Source organism: Ilyonectria robusta, assembly GCF_021365365.1.
Source record: "Ilyonectria robusta strain PMI_751 chromosome Unknown BGZ61scaffold_34, whole genome shotgun sequence".
In the NCBI taxonomy this organism is placed as follows: Eukaryota; Fungi; Ascomycota; class Sordariomycetes; order Hypocreales; family Nectriaceae; genus Ilyonectria; species Ilyonectria robusta.
Genome location: NW_025764468.1, coordinates 221,767 through 241,311, shown reverse-complemented (window position 1 = coordinate 241,311; position 19,545 = coordinate 221,767). Strand labels below are relative to the sequence as shown.

The window sequence follows — 19,545 nt, the reverse complement described above, 5'->3', positions numbered from 1 at the left end:
AGTTGAACTGCCCCCCTGCGAGATGGGGAAAGAGGGGGCGAAGCGACGTGTGCTTGGGACGAAGTGACGAGCTGTTGGTGGCTACATCAGTTCTTCCCATGAGGGTGCGAATCTCTCAACTAAACTTTGTCATAGCGCATGCGACTGCTTGGCACTTGGTCCAAGACGTTACATAGGCCCGGTAGGACAGAGACCAGGGCAAGTGTTAGTGAGTCTTGATGATACCCATGGCCTCATGTCCTTGGGTCTGGCGTGGCCAAGACTTAAGCTCCACGGAGCTTTATTCAGGTCTAGGATTGATCGGCGTCGGTATTTGAATCCATCGGGGCGTTGATGTTGAAAATGTCTAGGATACAGCCATCGGGGTGGATTTCCCTTTGGGCAGGGCCAGATAAGAGGGAGCCGATGGAGCCAACTGACGGAGCTCAGATGAGGATGGCTGAACTTCGACCTAAACAGGGCCCACTTACGAATGCAGCCCTGTTGAAAGGCCATATACCACGATAACGGCCCTGCATAATGAAGTTCTCCACTTTTGCTCAACAAGCCCACATCCCGAGGTCTCCACGGACCCACTCATCGATGCTACACTGTGTACGGATTACAGTACAGCCTGTTGTGGGGAATGACTAGTAGAGTTGGAGTGGTGGGGCTAGACTCGATGAAGTACTATATACGCCCACTATTCATTGGTGCTGGCCTATCCGATAGGCAACACGGAGCGTGGGATTGTACAGTAGTGCTGATGCCAAGCGTTTTCGTGGGACACAGGTCACTTCCCTGGGATTCCTCAGGGCTGGTAGGCAAGCTAGAAAGGGGGTTCTGAGGAGAACGGTTCAATGCTTTGGCATGCAACACAACCCATACAAAGTAGCATCATCACCATCGCTAGCTTCATCGCCAGCATCATCAACACCGCCATCGCCAATACCGTCGCCAGGACCATCACCGGATTCAGTCGTCACAAGTAGTAAAACCTAAACACCGTCCCTCTCAATCTCCTCTCCATCAGGATCACTCCACCCCCATTCTCATCCCCATCGTCGCTCAGCCTTCTCCCCCCTAAACTCGACATCCCTGATTCCCTGCTTGCCAAGCCCCACTGGCCTCAAGTAGTAAAGGGACGATCCGTGAAGGTCACGACCGACCAACGCCCAGTGCAGGGCTCACACGCACACCACGCGCGCACGTCCTTCATCCACGCCAACGGAGACGTCCGCGTTTGGGAAGACACTCTAATTACCAGTCAACCCTTACCAGAAGACGCAACCCCGGACCCTTGACCCGACACCATTTGGAAAGCCCATCGCATCGACGAGTGGCACGACAAGTCGGACCAGTCCAACAAGGACGAGCCGTTAGAAACGCGCCACAACCCAGCAGACGGCACAGCAGTGCGAACGCACGCACGCATGCACACTCGCGCTCACGCACCCGATAACGCCCCATTCTTGCTGGGGAGGCTCCCAGGCAGCTCACAGGCAGCTTGCAGACAGCTTACACTCTACTGGCGCAGAAGAAGCCCTGCAGACTCCCTCCTGGAAGACACACGGCAAAACAGCCATTCATGCCGACGGAGAGTGATCCGGGGTCATCGACAGATCAGATCAGTGACCCCTCCTCTTCCATCCCATCAGCCGGCCGAGACTGCAGCCGACGCGACTCGAGCCAGCGGGTGGGGTTTTTGGTCGCGAAGTGGCTTCGACGGTCCTTTGGCGAGGGTTGACAACGTTACTACGTGTTCTCGAGGAGAAAAGCGAGCGTGGACCATGTCAGGCCGCAGCCGCCGCCGTCGCCGCCGTCTCCACCTCGACCGTGTCCGGCTCGGCCGCTAAGCACGTAGTATTGAGGTAAAAGAAAAAATATATCGACGGCAGTTGAGAGGGAATTTCGACACAGAACGCCCGTCGACAAACACTTGGGGCCATGGGGTGCGTGCGGGAGACAGGAGACAACAACAACAGGAGGGTTCCCGGGATACGGTGCCGTGGGCGTGGCGGCACCTCCCGGACGTTCCGCTCTGGAGGTGCGATGCCGTCATGGCGGGGGTTGCTGAAGCGGAGTCCGTTTTGGCGATGAAGCCGCTTGGAAGTTTGCCCGAGTGCGTGCCATGTGCCGGTGCCACGGCGAGACATCATTGCTTGGCTTGCGTTGGGATGAACTGCACACAGGTGGAGAGAGGATCATCGCGTGGCGGAGAAAACCAAGCCAGCCATCAAGGCGGAAAAAAGAAAGCAACAAAACGACGCCCCAATTCCTATGCCCCACCCCCCCAATCCGCGGCGAGCGGGATGAGGAGGGTGCAGGCTTCGCGGTGGAGCATGTTTCCCGTTTGTTTGTCTGTCTCCTAGTGTTGCTTTGCGCCGTTTTTGGCGTTCTGCGCGGGCGGGCGTCGTCGTTTGGCCGCTGTCCATCCCATCCCATGGCCCGTGGTCCGTCCCTTCCCGCTGACGGCGTCCCGTCTCACGGGCCTTCTGGGCTCTTGCGGTCTCACTACTGACTGACTTGGACGAGTCGACAAACCATATGAAGTCGACGGTTCCCAGCTGTTTTCGACGTGGAAGAACCCGAGTACAACCCATTTTCGTTCAAGACAAACCATCAAACTCCACAAAACCACCACCAAAACCAAACCGGGTGACACCCCCCTGCTCCCCTGCTATCACAAGCCCTCGACAACTTGTTGTCTATCACGGTATCCTTCCACCTGCCCATTACCCATCGTCCATCGTCCGTGCCATTCTACCCATCCATACTATCCTTTCCCACTTTCCGCATTCGTACTTGTTCGCCTTAGCCTTGGTTGATCGTTGGGCCCCTTGTTCTCTCACTTGATGCCCTGGGTCAAGCAAGACCCGAGACCTTGCACCGTGTCAGCGTCCGTGCCTTGTGCCTGTGTCTGTGCTTTTGGCGTTGCATCCAGAAGCAAGAAAGCAAGGAGAAAGCAAGGAAGACGGACAGCGAATCAGCGCTTTGCTATTCTCATCATCCTCGCCAACACTCACCTAGACCACCTCCAGAACACGAGGAAGCCAGCCACCAGGGCTCCCTAAAACTAAGATATCCGCGATTCCACATCTCTCTCCTCCCGGAATCCCACGCCGTCACCTTCTCCCTCTCTTGTCCGTCAAGAACAAAAACCCCTCGACGGAGTCCCCCCGTTCTTGGCTATAAGAAACCCCCACGCGGATTCTCAGTTGTCCGCCTACGACGATGTGCGCATTTGTACGGGGAATCCTCATCACAAGGGCACCCGCCGCCACGGACCACACGAGCCTGCAGGGTCAGTTCATTAAACGTTTTGCCCGTCGATCCGGCCGAGACAAAAAGTCGAGGCATCCGCCGAGAGACAAGGCTTAGACGAGACCCGCTCCCCCGCCCCAATCACCGACGAACCTGGTCCCATCTGCCTAGGGCACGCCCATTTCCATTTCCAACGTGGTGTCACGCTTCCCGACGTTGAGGGTAGTTGTAATCCATGCTCGTTCTGCTTCGTCTGCATTGCATTGCCAAATCGCTCCAGACAATTCGCCCAGCCTTGCTGCTGGCTGGAACTCCTCCAACCATCCAACAACCCTTGGCTCCCCTGCCTGCCGACGCATCGACTCTGACCAGGCCACACCAAACCGCAGTTCACACCACTCGCAGCCATTAGCATCACCACTATAGCCAAGGTACCCCCCGGCATCAAGCAACTTGGGACGGAGCGGCCGATCGTTGGTAAAAGCGTCGCTCGAACTCCGACGCTTTTACCAACGATCGGCGCGGACCCTCCCCACAAGTGGGCTTTTGTCGTCCGGCTGGTGTAGTAGTGGGCTCATTAGCGCCCGTAAACAAAAAAATTTTTCCTTCTCCTTCAAACCGCACCTCGTTCGCACTAGGGATTATGATGTTTTTGCTTCTTGTTCTGTCATCATGGCCATGCACACGTTCGTATTTACACTTCGATACACTATTCGGGTTACAGGCTCGTGGACCGCCGATGTGACGACTTCCTGGACGGGGTTTGCCTGGACAATCTTTTGAAGAAGCCGACAGAGAGCGATCAAGACCCGTTGATACTCGATCCCGAGATTGACCAGAAGAAGCTCGAGCTCGTCTACAGCCAGATTGCCGACTATGTCGTGCAGCTCTCCCGGCTGGGGTTTCCGAGCATCGGCGCAATATCTAAGGACTTGGGCAGGTGGGCCGTCACCGGACGCCCCATGACTTACGACATGAACGAGCTCGTGGCTGACACCGGTTTCCCGCCCACATGCTACCCTCCGGGCCGTTTAACCGCTCCAGCGAATTCTTCAGGCAGCGAGCTGACGAGTTGTGGACGCATCTCTGCACCCAACGAAACATCTGCGAAACCAAGGAAGACGCCCGTCAAAGGTTTATCGCCCGGCGCCGCCTCGCACAGTTGATTCCGAAGTACTGCATCGACTGCGACCTCTCTTTCAGGCTCTTCAGCGACGACATAGGCCCTTTCAACATGCTCGCCGACCCTAAGACGCTCCAGATCACCGCCGTACTCGACTTCGAATTCACCAACGCCATGCCGGCCCAGTACCTGCATGATGTGCCCTCGTGGCTGCTGTTGGCGTCGCCGCACTGCTGGCTCGAGCGCGATGATAAGATTAGCTTCGAGAAGCTCTTCGTGCCTCAGATAGCGCGGGTAATGCAGCGATGGAGTTGGCGATAGCTCAGAGCCTTTTGGGCATCAAAGTAAAGTGCGATTAGGGAGGGAAGAATTATGACTTCCCGGATCAATTGGCGGCAACCACATTCTGGTACGAGATTTTGTTGAGACGACTGGGTAGCAGAAATGACGATAACGCGAGCAGCGTAGGATATCCAAGGACGAGAAAAACAGGTATGTGCAAAAACTCGTAGCCAGCAATGCTAGGTGATTCACGTTGTAGGGAGCTGTGGCGAAGTCTTGGCCTGGAAAGACGCCGCTTATCAGGATTAGTATTGGCCTGAGCTACTTACCCTGTGCGCACGGTGTCGCATCACATAAGTGCCTGCAAAGCCTTAGCGCGCGGAGAGGGTGGGTGGCCATCATTCTTTTGATTCGTTAGATCTCTCAATCCACGGCTCTGCTCATCAAACGATCGCCGATCTCCCCAGCAATTCCCTACCGGGTTCAAACCCTGTCAGTAACGGGGCCATCCTCCCGAACGTTCCAACGGGCAGATCTACTGTAGGAAGCACCAGAGCGCCTCTCGTAAGCTGGAGATTCGAATTTACCTCCCTTACCACGCCATCATGATCTCCTATACTCTCTTAGCAAGTAGTGTATCGAGCTTCAATTTTGCTCCCCTTTTACCGTAAGAATTTTCTTCTGCTCTGCGTATTTGCCAGAGGGTATGCAAATTTTCCAATGCCGCCATACCAATTTTACTCCTACCTTCATACAATTCCCATCAAATCACCATTCTCAAGGGTGCACCTGCTTGAACCAGTCTTTAGCATAGCCGGCCCATGGGTGATTTTCTCTCGCGTGAGTCTTCAGCCTCCACTTTCCGTGAACCCTGGTCCCATTTCGGTATCTTTAATCCCCGTCATTTGCAATTCGTGCTTCTGATCCTCTCTACTCCAGCTCTGGCGGCGCTCGATAGGCGTCCAGCTGTCAGTGTGACGCATGGCGCGGGCAGCGTCAGCTTGCGCGTGGGCGCTAAGACGACGGTGGGGGTTATCTAAGATGGAGGATCGGTGTCAACGGCTGCAGATTCACAATGCAGAGATAGATGTGGGGATGTTGAGAAATGTACTTTGTAAAATGGACGGGCTGGTGGTGTTGGAGATGGTTGGAGAGGTATTGGTAGTATAGGAACCAGGCTCTGCGGTGATGGTCTGGACAGTCAAAGTGGTGTCTCGAGTGTACAGAATGTATGTCATCTGTATCGGTAGTTGGATTTAGCAGCTATCCGAGTGTTTATAGAAGAGAGTATAGTAAGTAGGTTGGTGGTTTCGCTAGAGAACCATTAGCAGTCTAATCCCATCCTACCTCTGCGCATGCTCAATCAACCGGGGGCATACCTTTGTTGATGCTTGCTTTCTATGTTCGGCTTACAGCGGTCAAGTGGAGTCCCTTCATGCTCTTTATTAAACCCAGACACCTGCAGCAGCAGAACATGCTGGAACGCCCCATCAGCCCATGAAAGTACTACCATCACGCCGTCTCGTTCCGCCGTCGCTACCCCGCCCGGCAATACCAAAGAAGTGGGCGGCTATTCTTGCGACGACGATGTCTCCGATTTTGAATATTTGTTGCAATGGCATGCTACGCGCCCTCTGTTTGGGTGGATGGGCCGGATGGTGTCATGACCCACTTCTGTCCTCGGGTTGGTTGCTTGTGGCGAGTCGCGTGACGAGTGAAGTATGATGATACTGACGACAGGGGCGCTGAGCACCGGACTGAACTTGAGCTGTCCCCGGGGATACCTATTTGACTTGAGGGGCCATTTGATGATGATGGGGCCAATAAATGGCTAGAATTGCTTTGCACAAATCACGCCACGCTCATCTCGTAGTATTACATTTCATGCCTCGTGTCTTGTCATTGTGCATGAATGGGGGTCAACATACAAACATTGTTATTGTCATAACATGTGATATGACAGGTTATTGGAGGTCCACATGTAACACGCTCCGTCATCGGAACAAGTAAAATCGAAATAAACCTCACAATAGCTTGAAACGGAGAAGTGATGCCGCCTCAAAGTCCTATCAATTGAAGAAGGCCAAAGTGGGCCAAGAACATACGGGCATCCAGACCCTGGTCGGTGGTTTCTGGTTCACTGCTGTCCTGCCTCCAGGGGCCCATCATTAGTCCGCACTTCATATGCCGGCATGATGGTTATGCAGAAACCCCCTTACCTCCTTGCCTTATATCGAAGCCTCAATCCACCGCCTTCTGAGCAGTGAGAGTACAGGTAAGTGGGTAACGGGTCGCGGGTCGAAAGAGCCCGAATGCTACCACCATGTAACAGCGGCCGCAAATAGGATGCGCAGTCAAACAATGGTTGGCTGGGTTGAAGCCGCAGAACCAAGCAAGGCAGGGATGTCCCAGAGACGGATCCCGCAGCACTGGTATCGTCGTCGGTGTGTCTGCCCAGATACGACGCTGCAGCAGGCTTCTATTGAGCATGAAGCATTCCCGCTTGCAAGCCTCCTCTGTGATGTGACGGGGAACAGGTGCCAACCAACGCGCTGGCTCGGTCCGGTGGCGTTCTTAGACGTCGATGTAGTCCATACACAGCCAGTGAGGACGCTTGCGTTTAGGCCGCAGCAACAGATATGGACCGCTTCCTCGAGAACGGGTGTGGGGATGCAGACAATAACTATCCCCTAGCCCACACGATCAAGATTATTACCTCGTTGGCTAGGTTGAGGCGAACTTCACAATATCTAGAATCTCAGTCAACTTTGTGTCAAGAAAGGTCTTGGTCGTGTATTGCAAATTGATTCGAAGCTGCCTTCATCCAAAATCTCCAGACCCGATGCCAACACCCAACAATGGCGCTTTGCCAACGTCCGAAGTGTTGAGTGTTGTTGCGTTGCCATACCGCCGTGGTATTTGCGTCGTGTTCGTGTGCTTCGTCAGTGCTGTCACCTCTTTTCTTCCTCTATGCCCAGACTCGAAGTTCATGTTGGTGGCCATAGTGGACTTCACACTGAGATGAATCCTTCTGGATCTCCCGGATGTATCGTTCGGCTTCGTTGGCGATGTAGTTTTGGATCAAAGAGCAGCTGCAGTGTGTTGAAGAAACTGCATCTTAAGCTCGTAGAGCTTGTGCCTCAGGTCGGTCACCTGGCTCGACAAGTCGCGGTTGGCTAGTTTCATGTCTTCCTCTTCGGACTTTAGTTTCAATGCGTCTTCCTTCCTCTGGACTCGGAAGGAACTTTTTGGATGCGATTCAATCTTGAATCCGTTTGGTTTGCTCGTTGTCTTCTCCTGGGGGCAGTCCAGCAGAAGCTTCCTCGCTGTCGGTCCTGCTGTCGTCCTCGCTGTCCCTTTTGGTCTTGCCTTTCTTCTTTGATGATTCCGACAGCAGTAGTTACGCCGACGGGGCTACTGCTGTATGGAATTTCTGCCCATCACAAGCTCCACTGGATCATCCCGAACGTAGGAGCCGCCATCTTTGCCGCCGGGCTCGTTCTTTCATTTCAATGCGCGCAGACATACATCGTTGACGCCTACATCCCGCTCTTTGCTCCGGCGCTATACGACAGATTTGGAATGGCTTAGGGGAATGGAGTGCTGGCGGGTACTGCTATCGCGCTGTGTTTGACAGCGCCAGTCGTGATGTGGCGATGGGGAGCTTTGAGGGGGAAGAGCCGGCTCTGTAGCAGTTGTAGTTTAGAAATCGTGAGATAGCTAACTTTAAAAAAAAAATTCCACAGCCATCAGTTAAATTTCCTCTAAAAAATAGTTGTAGTCATCGGGTGAGGTCGTTGGAACCCATCGGCGATTCTGTCCCCATCTTCTATCCCGCATACGGAGGACCATTTCAAAAGTCTTTGCTCGCGTACAAGCCACATATTGCTTTTTCTTGTTAGAAGAACATTGAGTACATTGTACGAGTGTTAGCGCCATAAGAAGCCCTATATTATGGCGCACTTAGTCCACTGGCTGTGCATGACATGGCTCTAACACCACTAAAGCTGTAGTGCGTTTAGCGGATGATTACCTGCAGTTACATAATGTCTAATGTACCGTCAGGTACTTAACAAGGATTAAGGGGTGTGGCGTCCGTAGCGCGGGCAAAGACTTTTGAAATGGTCCTCCGTACTTATTTGCAGGGCTGTATGAATCTCAAATACTGTCTCAAACAGGATACATCAACCCGTGATTTCGGGGACTGCGGCGTTGGTCGGCGACTCGGGGACCAGTGGCACCGCGGACTGCTTGCTCACATAGTCACCCCATGCTTAATAAACACTAGCGGCGCAGCTTACAACCACATCACCCCATTCGGCGTACTCTCCGTCACAACATTTTGCTAGCTGGAATTTGATTAAGTTATATGATATGATCGAAAAGGTTACAGTTTAAGTCTTGCAAGTTGTATTTAAATAGTTTCTTGTATCCGCAAGAGTCGCGTAGCCATATCATTTTCAACAATTTTACTTCTTGTGAATTACCACTCATCATTAAGAACACAACATTCGAACATGACTAAGAAAATCATTATTGTTGGCGGCGTCGCGGGTGGCATGTCCGCGGCCACCCGCCTTCGACGTCTCGATGAGTCGGCTGCCATCACTGTATTCGAACAGGGAGGTTACACCGGCTTCGCCAACTGCGGCATACCCTACGCTCTAGGGAACGTCATCAAGAATGATGATGCGCTGATCCTGCGTACACCCAACGACTTCAAGGAGCGCTTTAACATCGATGTTCATCTTCACACGGAAGTCGTCGGCATTGATCGTGAAAATCACCTGGTCAATGTGCGGACCGTGGGAACGGATGACATTCGCCAAGTTGACTACGACAAACTCATTCTGGCTCAAGGTGCCGAAGCATTTCGGCCTCCGGCTGATGGGGCAGAACTGGACCATGTCGTCACGATGCAGACGATCTCCGATCTTCAAAAAGTCCGTGCCTTAATGTCGGACCGCGATGTGAAGCACGCTTGCATAATTGGAGCCGGCTTCATTGGTGTGGAAGTAGCTGAGAACATGCGTAATCTCGGGCTCGAGGTTTCGATGGTCGAGTACGGGTCACATGTCTTTCCACCAATTGATGCCGATATGGCTGAGATTCTTCACACAGAGCTTAAACGCAAGGGAATCAAGTTGTTTCTAAACGCTACGTCTAAGAAGATCGAGAAGTCGCGCGTCCTCTTGACTTGTGGATCTGAGGTACCCGCAGACTTGGTAATTTTGGCAGCGGGAGTGAGGGCCAGGACAAGTCTGGCAAAGCAGGCTGGTTTGGATTTGGGAAGAACCGGAGTCAATGTTAACTCGCACATGCAGACTTCGGACCCGGACATCTACGCAGTTGGGGATATGGTCGAGACTCAACACACCATCATGGGACAACCGGCCATGCTCGCCTTGGCCGGTCCGGCAAACCGACAAGGGCGACTTGCGGCCGATCATATATGCGGCAAGGAGGTACAATATCGCGGCAATGTCGGCACCGCTATCTGCCAAGTCTTTGACCTGACCGTTGGCTTCGTGGGCCTTTCTATCAAAGCGCTTCGTCGATTGGGCCACGATCCTCTCTGGGTCACAGTGCATCCCCCAGACCATGCAAGCTATTATCCAGGCTCACAAGCGATGACGATCAAACTCGCCTTTCAGAAAGAGACGGGCCGTATCTTGGGAGCACAGATTGTAGGCAAGGCTGGTGTCGACAAACGCATTGACGTGCTCGCGACAGCCATGCAATTTGGCATGACAGTTTTTGATCTGGAGCATCTTGAACTAGTTTACGCACCACCGTACGGCTCGGCGAAGGACCCAGTCAACATGGCCGGCTTTGTGGCTTCGAATGTTCTCCGTGGAGACTGTGAAATCATTCACGCCGAACAGTTCAACGCCGAGAAGCTCGGTGAGTTACAGATTGTGGATGTCCGCTCGCCTGGGGAATTCGCGCGTGGCCATCTTTCGCAAGCGATCAATCTACCAGTCGACAGCTTGAGGCATCACTTGTCCGTCCTGGATACGTCACTACCAGTGGTTGTGTACTGTCAGGTGGGCTATCGCGGCTACCTAGCCTACCGAATCCTTAAACAAGCAGGGTTTGATGTTACTAACCTCGACGGTGGCTTCAAGATGGTGGCCGAGGGAGGATTCAAGTTGATCGAGGGTTAAGTCTGTTTTACTTTCAAATTTTCATAACTTATAGGAATGGAAATCATCATGATAATTGGATAAGTGATAATCTCTACTTTATGATTCTTTAAACATAGTTAACGTTGTTCATAAGTGAGTGAAACACCTAACTGCAATCGTGTGACTACCCACATTCAAACTAACTTCCATCAACCTACAATAATGGGGTCACCTAATAAAGAAATCTGCGTGGTCTTAGCGGTCCAAGCTATCCAGAAAGACCCAAGTTTAAAGCATACGGACTGCTGCAAAGGTCTACGAAGTCAGCCTAGCAACGCTAAGACGCCGAGTTAAGGAGAGAGCTTCCCGACGCGATAGTACGCCCAATTCGCGAAAGCTCACGGAATTCGAGGAGAATACAATTATTGAATATGTCCTCGACCTAGATGCGCGATCATTTCCTCCCCGGCTTTGCGATGTGGAAGATATGGCCAATCGACTACTTGCCGACCGCGACGCGCCTCCAGTCGGCAAGTGCTGGGCCACGAACTTTGTCAAGCGACAACCAGAGATCAAGACGCGTTTTACGCGTAGATATGACTATCAAGGGGCCTAATGCGAAGATCCGAATATCATTTGGGGCTGGTTTCAGCTTGTGCGGAATACAATCGCGAAATATGGTATCTGTGAAGGGTTCTAATAGTGTGAATTACAGCTATATAGTCCTCATGCGTTTTACATTCGAGCTGAGGAAAGAAGAAAGAAAGAAAGAGAAAGGGACAGAAAATCCTGCGACAAAATAGACTAAGTCGTCACTAGAGCAACAGTGCTCAGACCAGCAAGAGGACAAGGCACTGCCTTGTCCAGCAGGGCCTGGCCCGTTACAGTATCCAGGGGTCAGATATCTATAACTTTGATGAGACTGGGTTTATGATGGGTATTATCTCAACTGGGATGGTCGTTACGAGTGCTGAACGACGTGGAAGACCAAAAATGGCCCAACAAGGAAATAGGGAATGGGCTACTGTGATCCAGGGCGTTAATTCCCAAGGGTGGGCGACCCCGCCGTTTATCATTATTACATCACTATCAAGTCTGCGCTGGACAATAGTCTATCCCTTTCCTGGAGTAGCAGCTCCCCCTCCCTCTCCATTTTCTCGATGTACATCCTAGCCATATCCAAAACCTCGCCCTTGCTGATACTATTATCACTGCAAACCCTGCCTCCTCTGGTATCTCCATTTCCTCCGGTATCTCTGCCCCCGGTGTCATCGGATGCTTCAGTAGTGTGAGCCACTATAGATTTCCGGTCAAGGTCAGCAGGTAGCACGGTGAGCAGGCTCATGTACTGCATGTTCAGTCTCTCGCGATACTGCTTCTCGACCTGGTTGTGAGAATCTAGAGCAAGTCGTCGCTGATGCGTACACTCTTTGGGTGATGATCGCAAAGATGCTTCCCGGGTTTTCTTTCGGGATCTCTTTTTAGGCTTCCTTGAGGCAGTCCGTAGTTGAAGACCACTGGTGTGTCCGCCGTCATTAATGTCGCTATTTGCCGGGTTGCCAAGCGGCTGTTCCGCGATCGCCGCTTTCGCGGACTTCTTTCTTTTATTTTCTTGGGGTTTCAGAGTGTAGGTAGATAATAAGTCTTTCCCTGTAGTTGTTGAAGGTGTTGCAGAAGGCGTACGACTGTCAGTTTTACCCCAGAAGTTGGGAACAGGTAGTATATCCCCTTTATCATTGAGGTTAGCCAATGTGCAGAATGACTCAAAAATGACTTACAGGAAGCATTAACGACCTCAAAATCGAAGATAAGCGGTATCGCAAACGGTGATATAGAAGAAATCGGTGTATTAATTGACCAGGGATCCGTCGAATCAGTCATAGAGGGTGATATCCAGAACTGATCGTGCCAGTCTCCAGGCGCTTCTATAAATGGAGGGGTCAGATTAGTAAATTCGCCATCAGTGCTATTCCGGAGTGGGGAATGGATCCCGGTGCTCGGGTATGCACTTCCATCAAAAATTTGATGAATGTCGGATATCGGAATCTTAAGCAAATAAGCATTAGTAGACTAAATACTAGCTAGTATGAATGCAGAATTTGGGGTTTCTCCTTGCATACACCTTTGAATACGACCCCTCTCGGAATAATCGCATATGTCAGTTATCATGTTATCAAGGGGCTGGACGAGCGAGTATGTCGGACAGCTAGGAGCAGGGGCAGTCATATTGCCAATCCTCTCTAAACCCACCTATATCTGGACATCGATAACTGGAATAGAATTGCTACTAGAATAAATCAAGTCAGCTTACCTCGTCCATTTTATTCTCAAGCCTACAGTCGTTAGCAGTAGTTGTGGCAAGGGACATATTGACTCAAAATACTAGTCTTCGAGGCTGAAAGCTGGTACAAAAAGTCTTGTGAATCTGGTGACGGCATTTGCAGGCAGCCAAATCTCAGTAAAGAAGCACCAGGAAAAGCCCTCCCATAATGTTGGCTTCGCTGACCTCTTAATCACTGGTGGGCGATCGCCGATCCAAGAGATTTTATCCACTACGCCCGAATTCTAAGGGATTTCCCGGTGATCTGCCGGATCTGGTGATTCGCCGGACTTACACCTACTTGCATTCCAGACATCAATCTATAATAGCTCCACAGCCGCAGTCCCAAATCTTCCAAAATTAAACACATAATGAAAATGCAACTATAAGATATGTCTCAGTCTATTTCGCAGTCATCAAGCCATCGTGGTCGCTTGCTATTCCGCTGCGGCCGCCCGGTACCCCGAAATGCGACTACCATCTCCCGATCACTCTCAACAGCTAGACAGGGTCTTTTCGGACGAGCGGTACGGATTGGAGTGGTCGCTGCCTTCCCTTTTCGGTTGTCTTTTGGTAGATCTAGGGCCTGTGATGCTACCGGCGGCTCTGGTATGAGTGGAAGAGCGACGATTATCTCGTCTCGAACGTCCGGACTCTTCTCGCGGCCTTCAGAAGCCACCCGTCGTTCATGTTGCATTTCATGTGCCATTTCCAGATTGCGACGCTTAAGTTCTTGTCGAATCTGTCGATTGGTCTCCTTCTCTTGCTGCCTGGCCTCCCTTACCTGCCGTTTTCTCTCTATTTCCGCCTCTCGTTGCCTCCTCTTCTCCAGAGCGAGAGCTTTTTGCTCCGCCGCCTTCTGCTGTCGCTGAGCCTTTTGCGATTCCTTCTGCAGAACCTCCTCTTTCTTTTGGGCGTCCATCGCCGCTTTCTTTAGGCGGGCTTGAGCGACTTTTGCTGGGCTAAACACCTGAGCTGAATTTGGATCTGTACGATCAAAGAGCAGATCTTTCAGAGCTTTACCGCGCTGTCTGCGCTTCTTTTCTTGGCTAATTGTCTCGCGGAGTCCTTGATTCTCATATCGAAGCAGTTCAACCTCAGATTGCAGGCTTTCGAGGGTGTTCTTCAGCTTTCGGCTGTTGCGGTCAGCATCGATAGAGGATTTGTCGACTACTTTGTCAATAAGTCGGCGTAAATCTCGGGCCGTAGGTTGCTGAAGGGCTAGTGATTCTGCCGAGTCGCTACCCGTATTCGAATCATCATCTTTTTTCTCAGTGATCTGCGATAGGACCACTTCTGGGTCAAAAGGCAGGAGACCAGTCCGTTTCCACCCACTCGCAATGTTCTCGGAAGAGAAGGAAGTCTCAAATGCGTTCCAAAATAAAGTCCAGAACTCACGTTTCGATAGGCCAATAAGGCCTTGTGTTTTTGCTGTCCACTGGATAAGCTGATTTGAGTATGCGGTCGAAAGGGGGCTGAATAGCGACACGTCCAAGGGTTGCAGCCGATGCGTGGAATGGGGGGGAAACACCGCAACGATAATCCGGTGCTGGTCACACCACTCCAGAAAGTCCATATTAACATGGCTAGAGTGGCCGTCGGTAATGAGAAGGCGATAATCACGACCGTTTCGAGCTTTTGCCTTAGTAAAGCGATCGAAAACACCGACGAGCCACTCTTTTCCAAGCTCGTGATTTGTCCACCCCGTTTCTGAGGTGGTAAAGAAGGCTGATTGATGTTCTGGGTCAAATTCATTGAGCCAAGAGTCCTGGACTTGTCCTGGTTTGCCTTGATAGATGAGGAATGGGGGCAGCGATGTCATGTCCTGGCTGATGCACGCCAGGAACGTAATCCAAGATCGATTACCATCTTGCGACGCACCGAGCAATTTGCCTTGCTTTTTGATGTTAATGGAAAATACTCTCTTCGTTCAATTGATCACACCCAAGAGAAATCCTTTCTCATCCGCGTTATACGTGTTGCAGGGTAGGATGTTGTATTTCTCGATTTTTGTGCGGATCTTCCACTGTCAGTTGTGAAAGGGAAGCTTCGTGCATTGGCTTACAAGCTCAAAATAAGCCCTATACCTAGAGGCATTATCGGCTCTCTTTCGCGCGATGTCCAACCCGTCGAACCATATACAACCTAACTCATCACGATTGCGTCGAACGAAGCTGTACGGCCAGTCCTTTCCGACCTCGATTTTGGCGATATCCTGGGCGAAGTTCTTTATCATAGGTAAGGTAGGGGGAATGCCACGCGATGAAAGCTTATGAATATAAGCGATAAGATCCCGTTCTTGTTGTTTTGACAGACGTGACTTATACAAACTGTCGGCATCTCGTCTTGACCGCTGTTTGCCTTGATGTCGGCGTCGCAAGGTCGTCTCGTCGCAATTGAAACGCCGTGCAGTCTCAGCATAATTAACTGATTCCGACGATTTCAGGAAATCAAGGGCCTCATCAATCGGCGCCATGGTTGTTGAGTAATTGTCGATTGATGTTGAGTGTGTGAAGTGGCGGTGATCCGGCGGATCACCAGATCCGGCAGATCACCGGGAAATCCCTTATGTGCTAGAACTGTTACCTGGCCCGGGCGTTTTTTTGTGCACCTTGCTGCCTCAGGCATAAATCCTGTATCCAACCCATTGTCTACTACTTCGTACACCTCCCGAATCTTAGAGTCATTACGGAGTGCTAGATGCATAATTGGATCTTCTGTCATTTTAACTATTTTTTTTATCCCTTGTACAGACATCCCTTATACAGACATCGCACCCGCGACACCACCAAAAAGTTTGGCAGTCCCGTCACACTTCGCCACACCCAGCCACTTCGAGCTTGGCATAAATCTTGCTGTCGCCCCATTCATGCATGAAGCTCAAGCATGATGCTTTATGCCGACGTGGGATGCTTGGCCGCCGACAAACACAGATCATTGCTGTTAATGTTTGCTGGCAACCCCGTCTTCAACGAGTTGCTCATTGGGTAGCACGATTGCGCGATCCAACTCGTAGGGAAGACCGCGGTGACGGCCACGGATCATCATGGCGCAAATCACGAGTTTGCTAAATGTCGAGAACTTGCCACTCAGTGACGCCGAGATAGTTGGGTACCCAAGACTAAGACCGACGTTGCCACTGCGGGAGAATCATGGTTAGATCAGTTCTCCAGAGGGAGGGATAGACAGAGTGCATACTAGGCCGAGACTACTTCAAAGAAGATAGGGAAGACAGCAAACGCCTAATTGTGGTTAGCACTGGAACGTTCAAAAGGCGAAGTGTACGAACTGGATCATCATCATCCATAATGTGGCCCGCCTCAGCGATGCAGATGCAGAATATCCCAAGGAATATATACCACAAGTCAAAGCTGAGCTGATTCCGGATATGACTCAAGAGATAGGCCTTGCCTGTGTCTTCGTCGCACGGCTTCTCGGACTCATAGATGCCAAGCCCCCTTTCTTCGTACGTATTCGAGCTGCGGATGGCGAGAGCAATAGGAAAGACGGAGATATACATCATGACCAGGAGACTTATCTGGACAGCCGGGTTGACATCCGCCAAATTGAAGCTGGCCGTGCCAGTGTGTCGCGAAGATACCGCCTGGAAGATAGCGGCGGCCACGCGGAGGCCTGGTGATAGATTTGCAACAGCTTCGTTTTTCAAGTCCAAAACGATGATGAGTAGCGTGTCGACGAAGTTGAGCACTACCAAGATTCCACATAGAGCCCAGGTCGTACCGCTAGGGAACAGCAGCGTGTAGCAGCGTCGAGGATGGTTGAGGAGAAAGGATAGAGGCTCTTGGACGGATGAGTTTCTCGGCATAGTCTTGGACATTGTCCAGATAACGAGACGAAGGAAGACGGGATAGAATGTATTCCCAGCAAGCGCAATAAAGCTCATAGAGAGCATCGGCCAGACTGCATCATTGAAATGGATCATTGAATCTGGGGTCAGAGTGAAGCCGAGATTGTCAAGCATGGTCTGGGCGGAGTAAAAAGCCCTGGATTTTAACATCAGTAAGGTTCCCTTCTCTCGGTATTCTTTCGGTAACATTTAAGCACTCACCACCAGATCTTATCCTGTCCACACTCATTCAAATAATCGCGATACTTGGGGTTGGCATACTGGATCCAGCCAACCAGGCAGATAGCACCGAAAAGATGAAGGCCAAAGAAGTAGCCTAGGGCAGTTAGACCAGGCTCCCCACCAAAAAGGCGACAACTAGATACTTACCAACAACAATCTTAAGGAGGAGCTTCAAGCTTCGATACTCGATCCCGCCAAGCTCCTCGCGATCCCGCGATGTCTGGTTGAGGAAATTCGAGTTCCTCCCCACCGTCACCTGACGGGAAAGCTGGGGAAAGTCATCGGTCGCATGTGCCGGTCGTTGCGTGGATACGTTTGAACGCTCCTTGCGCAACTCTCGGCCAAAGACAAACATGGAGCTGGCGACGGTTGCGACACGCTCGAGGGATCGAGCACTGCCCAGACGCGGTCCGTCGAGACGACGATGGCGCATTTGGCTTGTGGATGAGGTGCTAAGACCAGGGATCTCGTCGATGGAAAGATCTGGGACTGTTAATATCGGGGATGGAGTTGTCTGGGGAGTGAACGTACCATCGCGGCTAACACGGGGGTCCTTGAGCTCGACAATAGGTTGTCCTAGCGAGGGTAAGTAACCGCACATGACTATCTCAGGAATAAACTCCAACCTTGATCACGATCACGAGGGCCAGGGATGTAGAGCGTTGTTTCTCGGCGGGGATGATGGCCTGCGGCGGGATCGAAAGTGATACGCGGCTGAGGCTCAGACTCTGCCGCCTTCTCGTCATCGCGTCCGACATCACGAGTTTGCTCCGGAGGGGCATCCACACCACTTGTAGCTACCTGCGACGGAGGCTGCTCGCTCCGCTTGGGAGCATAGGAGTCATGGCCCGTCGCAATCGCCGACGTCCTCGAGTCCTCGGCGTCAGTCGTCGAGGTGTCTTTGGCAGCAAATTCGAGATCCTTGTGAATTTCATCACTCTGATGACGCGGTCCTCTTAGAAGATAGGGAGCTTCAACAACGTAGGAAATATTAATGGATGTGCGAGAGCTCGTCAGAACAAGGTGTCGGCTTACCGACTTCCTCGAGATGCTTCCTGAACCATATTAGTCGCACCACCACGACAACAATATTGATGAAGCCGAGGTTCGTGAGGATAGGGATGAAATAGATGTAGAGCTGCTGGTATGTCTTGAGGAGATTGACATCGACACTATCGAGAATTCCGCGTCAGTCAGTCTTTTGGGTGAAAGCCACAGGGCGGGTGCCATCCACTAACGTATTGAGTCCGGACTCGGTCGAGGCGCTTGCACCGAAGAAGTAGGCGTCGATAGCCTTCAGGTTGCCATAGGGGTAGAGGATCGGGATGGATAGCAACCCCATGAAAATGATGTATGCATCTGTTTTGGATCGGTTTGGTTAGCGGAAATTCTCCTCGGTCAACCGGCAGCAGGGGAGGGACGGCGAACAATGTAGCGTGACGAAGTTGAGAGAAGGTCGCCACATGATTCCGATAGTACAGCGGACAGGCCAGAGTACAGAACACAGAGCGCAAAGCAGCAGGATGCTTCTGTCATTATAGGTAGCTGCAAAGCACCCCGGTCAAATTGATAGCCTGATAAGTGTGTGTATTGTGTGTCGTCATCTAGGCTGTCCCCGCAGCAGTCAGGGGTAATATATGCGGCCCTGACCGCCTTCCTATTCGGGCTGCTCTCGGCAAGCCCTTGGTAACCGGGAGATCAGAGGCTAGGTCACCTGATCGCGTGCAAGGCTGTGTACATGATCCAATCTAACAGCTTCAGCGACTGCTCTGAGTGCTATGTCACAGGAGTACAGAACGGGCAGAAAACAAACTATTAGGTACAATCAATCATTCCCGGAGACCTGTTTTATTCCTCCCTACCTGCCTTAGCCGCAGCGTGAGGGAATTATTTTCCTGGCCCTCATCATCTCTCTGGGTCTGGACTCAGCACAGCCACCAAAGTCACGGGCGAGTCCTGCATCACCAGGGCGGATAGGGTGTTCTAACAGGGAATCGGTACCTGGCCAGCGCCAAGCCCAGTGTTTGTGACTAGCCATTGTCATCGGTTCGCTAAGCGTAAACGATCGAGAAACTCCGATGCCTGTGCGAAAGATGAGGTCATGGCCCCGCCACTTTAGTCCTGAAGCGGCTAGACTAGAGCTGTTACCGCATGCGGCCTTACTTCTTGAATTCTGTGGAACAAGTCACCAAAGAGCACAATTTCATCTCAAGGAGGCCGCCAGACGCGCGCCATTAACTGGCCGCCCCATCGGGATACTGTCAAAACCTATGCCCCTTTTGGATTGCATAAGAATGTGATGATTATGTTGTTACTAGCTAAAGCGGTGGTCAGGCGGTCTCGGGAGAGATCGGCTGTG

The 19,545-nt window shown here is 51.7% G+C and overlaps 6 protein-coding genes across 6 annotated transcripts; 3 read left to right on the top strand and 3 right to left on the bottom strand.

The window, feature by feature from the left end:
* Window positions 1-3,172: 3,172 nt before the first annotated feature.
* On the bottom strand, window positions 3,173-4,038 carry BGZ61DRAFT_144416 (uncharacterized protein). The gene is made up of 2 exons (XM_046237310.1): window positions 3,754-4,038; window positions 3,173-3,695 (listed from the first exon to the last, which is right to left on the bottom strand). The coding sequence occupies exons 1-2, from the start codon at window positions 3,819-3,821 to the stop codon at window positions 3,293-3,295; spliced, it is 471 nt and encodes a 156-aa protein (XP_046096545.1). The 5' UTR covers window positions 3,822-4,038; the 3' UTR covers window positions 3,173-3,292.
* BGZ61DRAFT_539441 (uncharacterized protein) lies at window positions 3,916-4,687 on the top strand (the record flags this gene model as incomplete). The annotated part of the gene is made up of 3 exons (XM_046254787.1): window positions 3,916-3,929; window positions 3,968-4,183; window positions 4,288-4,687. The coding sequence occupies 3 exons, from the start codon at window positions 3,916-3,918 to the stop codon at window positions 4,685-4,687; spliced, it is 630 nt and encodes a 209-aa protein (XP_046096544.1).
* Window positions 4,688-7,422: 2,735 nt separating this feature from the next.
* Window positions 7,423-8,361, top strand: BGZ61DRAFT_463092 (uncharacterized protein). Its single transcript, XM_046247381.1, has one exon. The coding sequence runs from the start codon at window positions 7,901-7,903 to the stop codon at window positions 8,237-8,239; it is 339 nt and encodes a 112-aa protein (XP_046096543.1). The 5' UTR covers window positions 7,423-7,900; the 3' UTR covers window positions 8,240-8,361.
* A 725-nt stretch (window positions 8,362-9,086) lies between these two features.
* BGZ61DRAFT_463091 (FAD-dependent pyridine nucleotide-disulfide oxidoreductase) lies at window positions 9,087-10,886 on the top strand. Its single transcript, XM_046247380.1, has one exon. The coding sequence runs from the start codon at window positions 9,166-9,168 to the stop codon at window positions 10,813-10,815; it is 1,650 nt and encodes a 549-aa protein (XP_046096542.1). The 5' UTR covers window positions 9,087-9,165; the 3' UTR covers window positions 10,816-10,886.
* An 824-nt stretch (window positions 10,887-11,710) lies between these two features.
* Window positions 11,711-13,345, bottom strand: BGZ61DRAFT_463085 (uncharacterized protein). Its single transcript, XM_046247379.1, has 3 exons — window positions 13,088-13,345; window positions 12,555-12,822; window positions 11,711-12,504 (listed from the first exon to the last, which is right to left on the bottom strand). The coding sequence occupies exons 1-3, from the start codon at window positions 13,142-13,144 to the stop codon at window positions 11,855-11,857; spliced, it is 975 nt and encodes a 324-aa protein (XP_046096541.1). The 5' UTR covers window positions 13,145-13,345; the 3' UTR covers window positions 11,711-11,854.
* Window positions 13,346-15,799: 2,454 nt separating this feature from the next.
* On the bottom strand, window positions 15,800-19,145 carry BGZ61DRAFT_463071 (cation transport protein-domain-containing protein). Its single transcript, XM_046247378.1, has 10 exons — window positions 18,615-19,145; window positions 18,425-18,545; window positions 18,222-18,358; window positions 17,813-18,157; window positions 17,718-17,762; window positions 17,334-17,669; window positions 17,166-17,280; window positions 16,386-17,100; window positions 16,295-16,338; window positions 15,800-16,235 (listed from the first exon to the last, which is right to left on the bottom strand). The coding sequence occupies exons 1-10, from the start codon at window positions 18,649-18,651 to the stop codon at window positions 16,040-16,042; spliced, it is 2,091 nt and encodes a 696-aa protein (XP_046096540.1). The 5' UTR covers window positions 18,652-19,145; the 3' UTR covers window positions 15,800-16,039.
* Window positions 19,146-19,545: the final 400 nt, after the last annotated feature.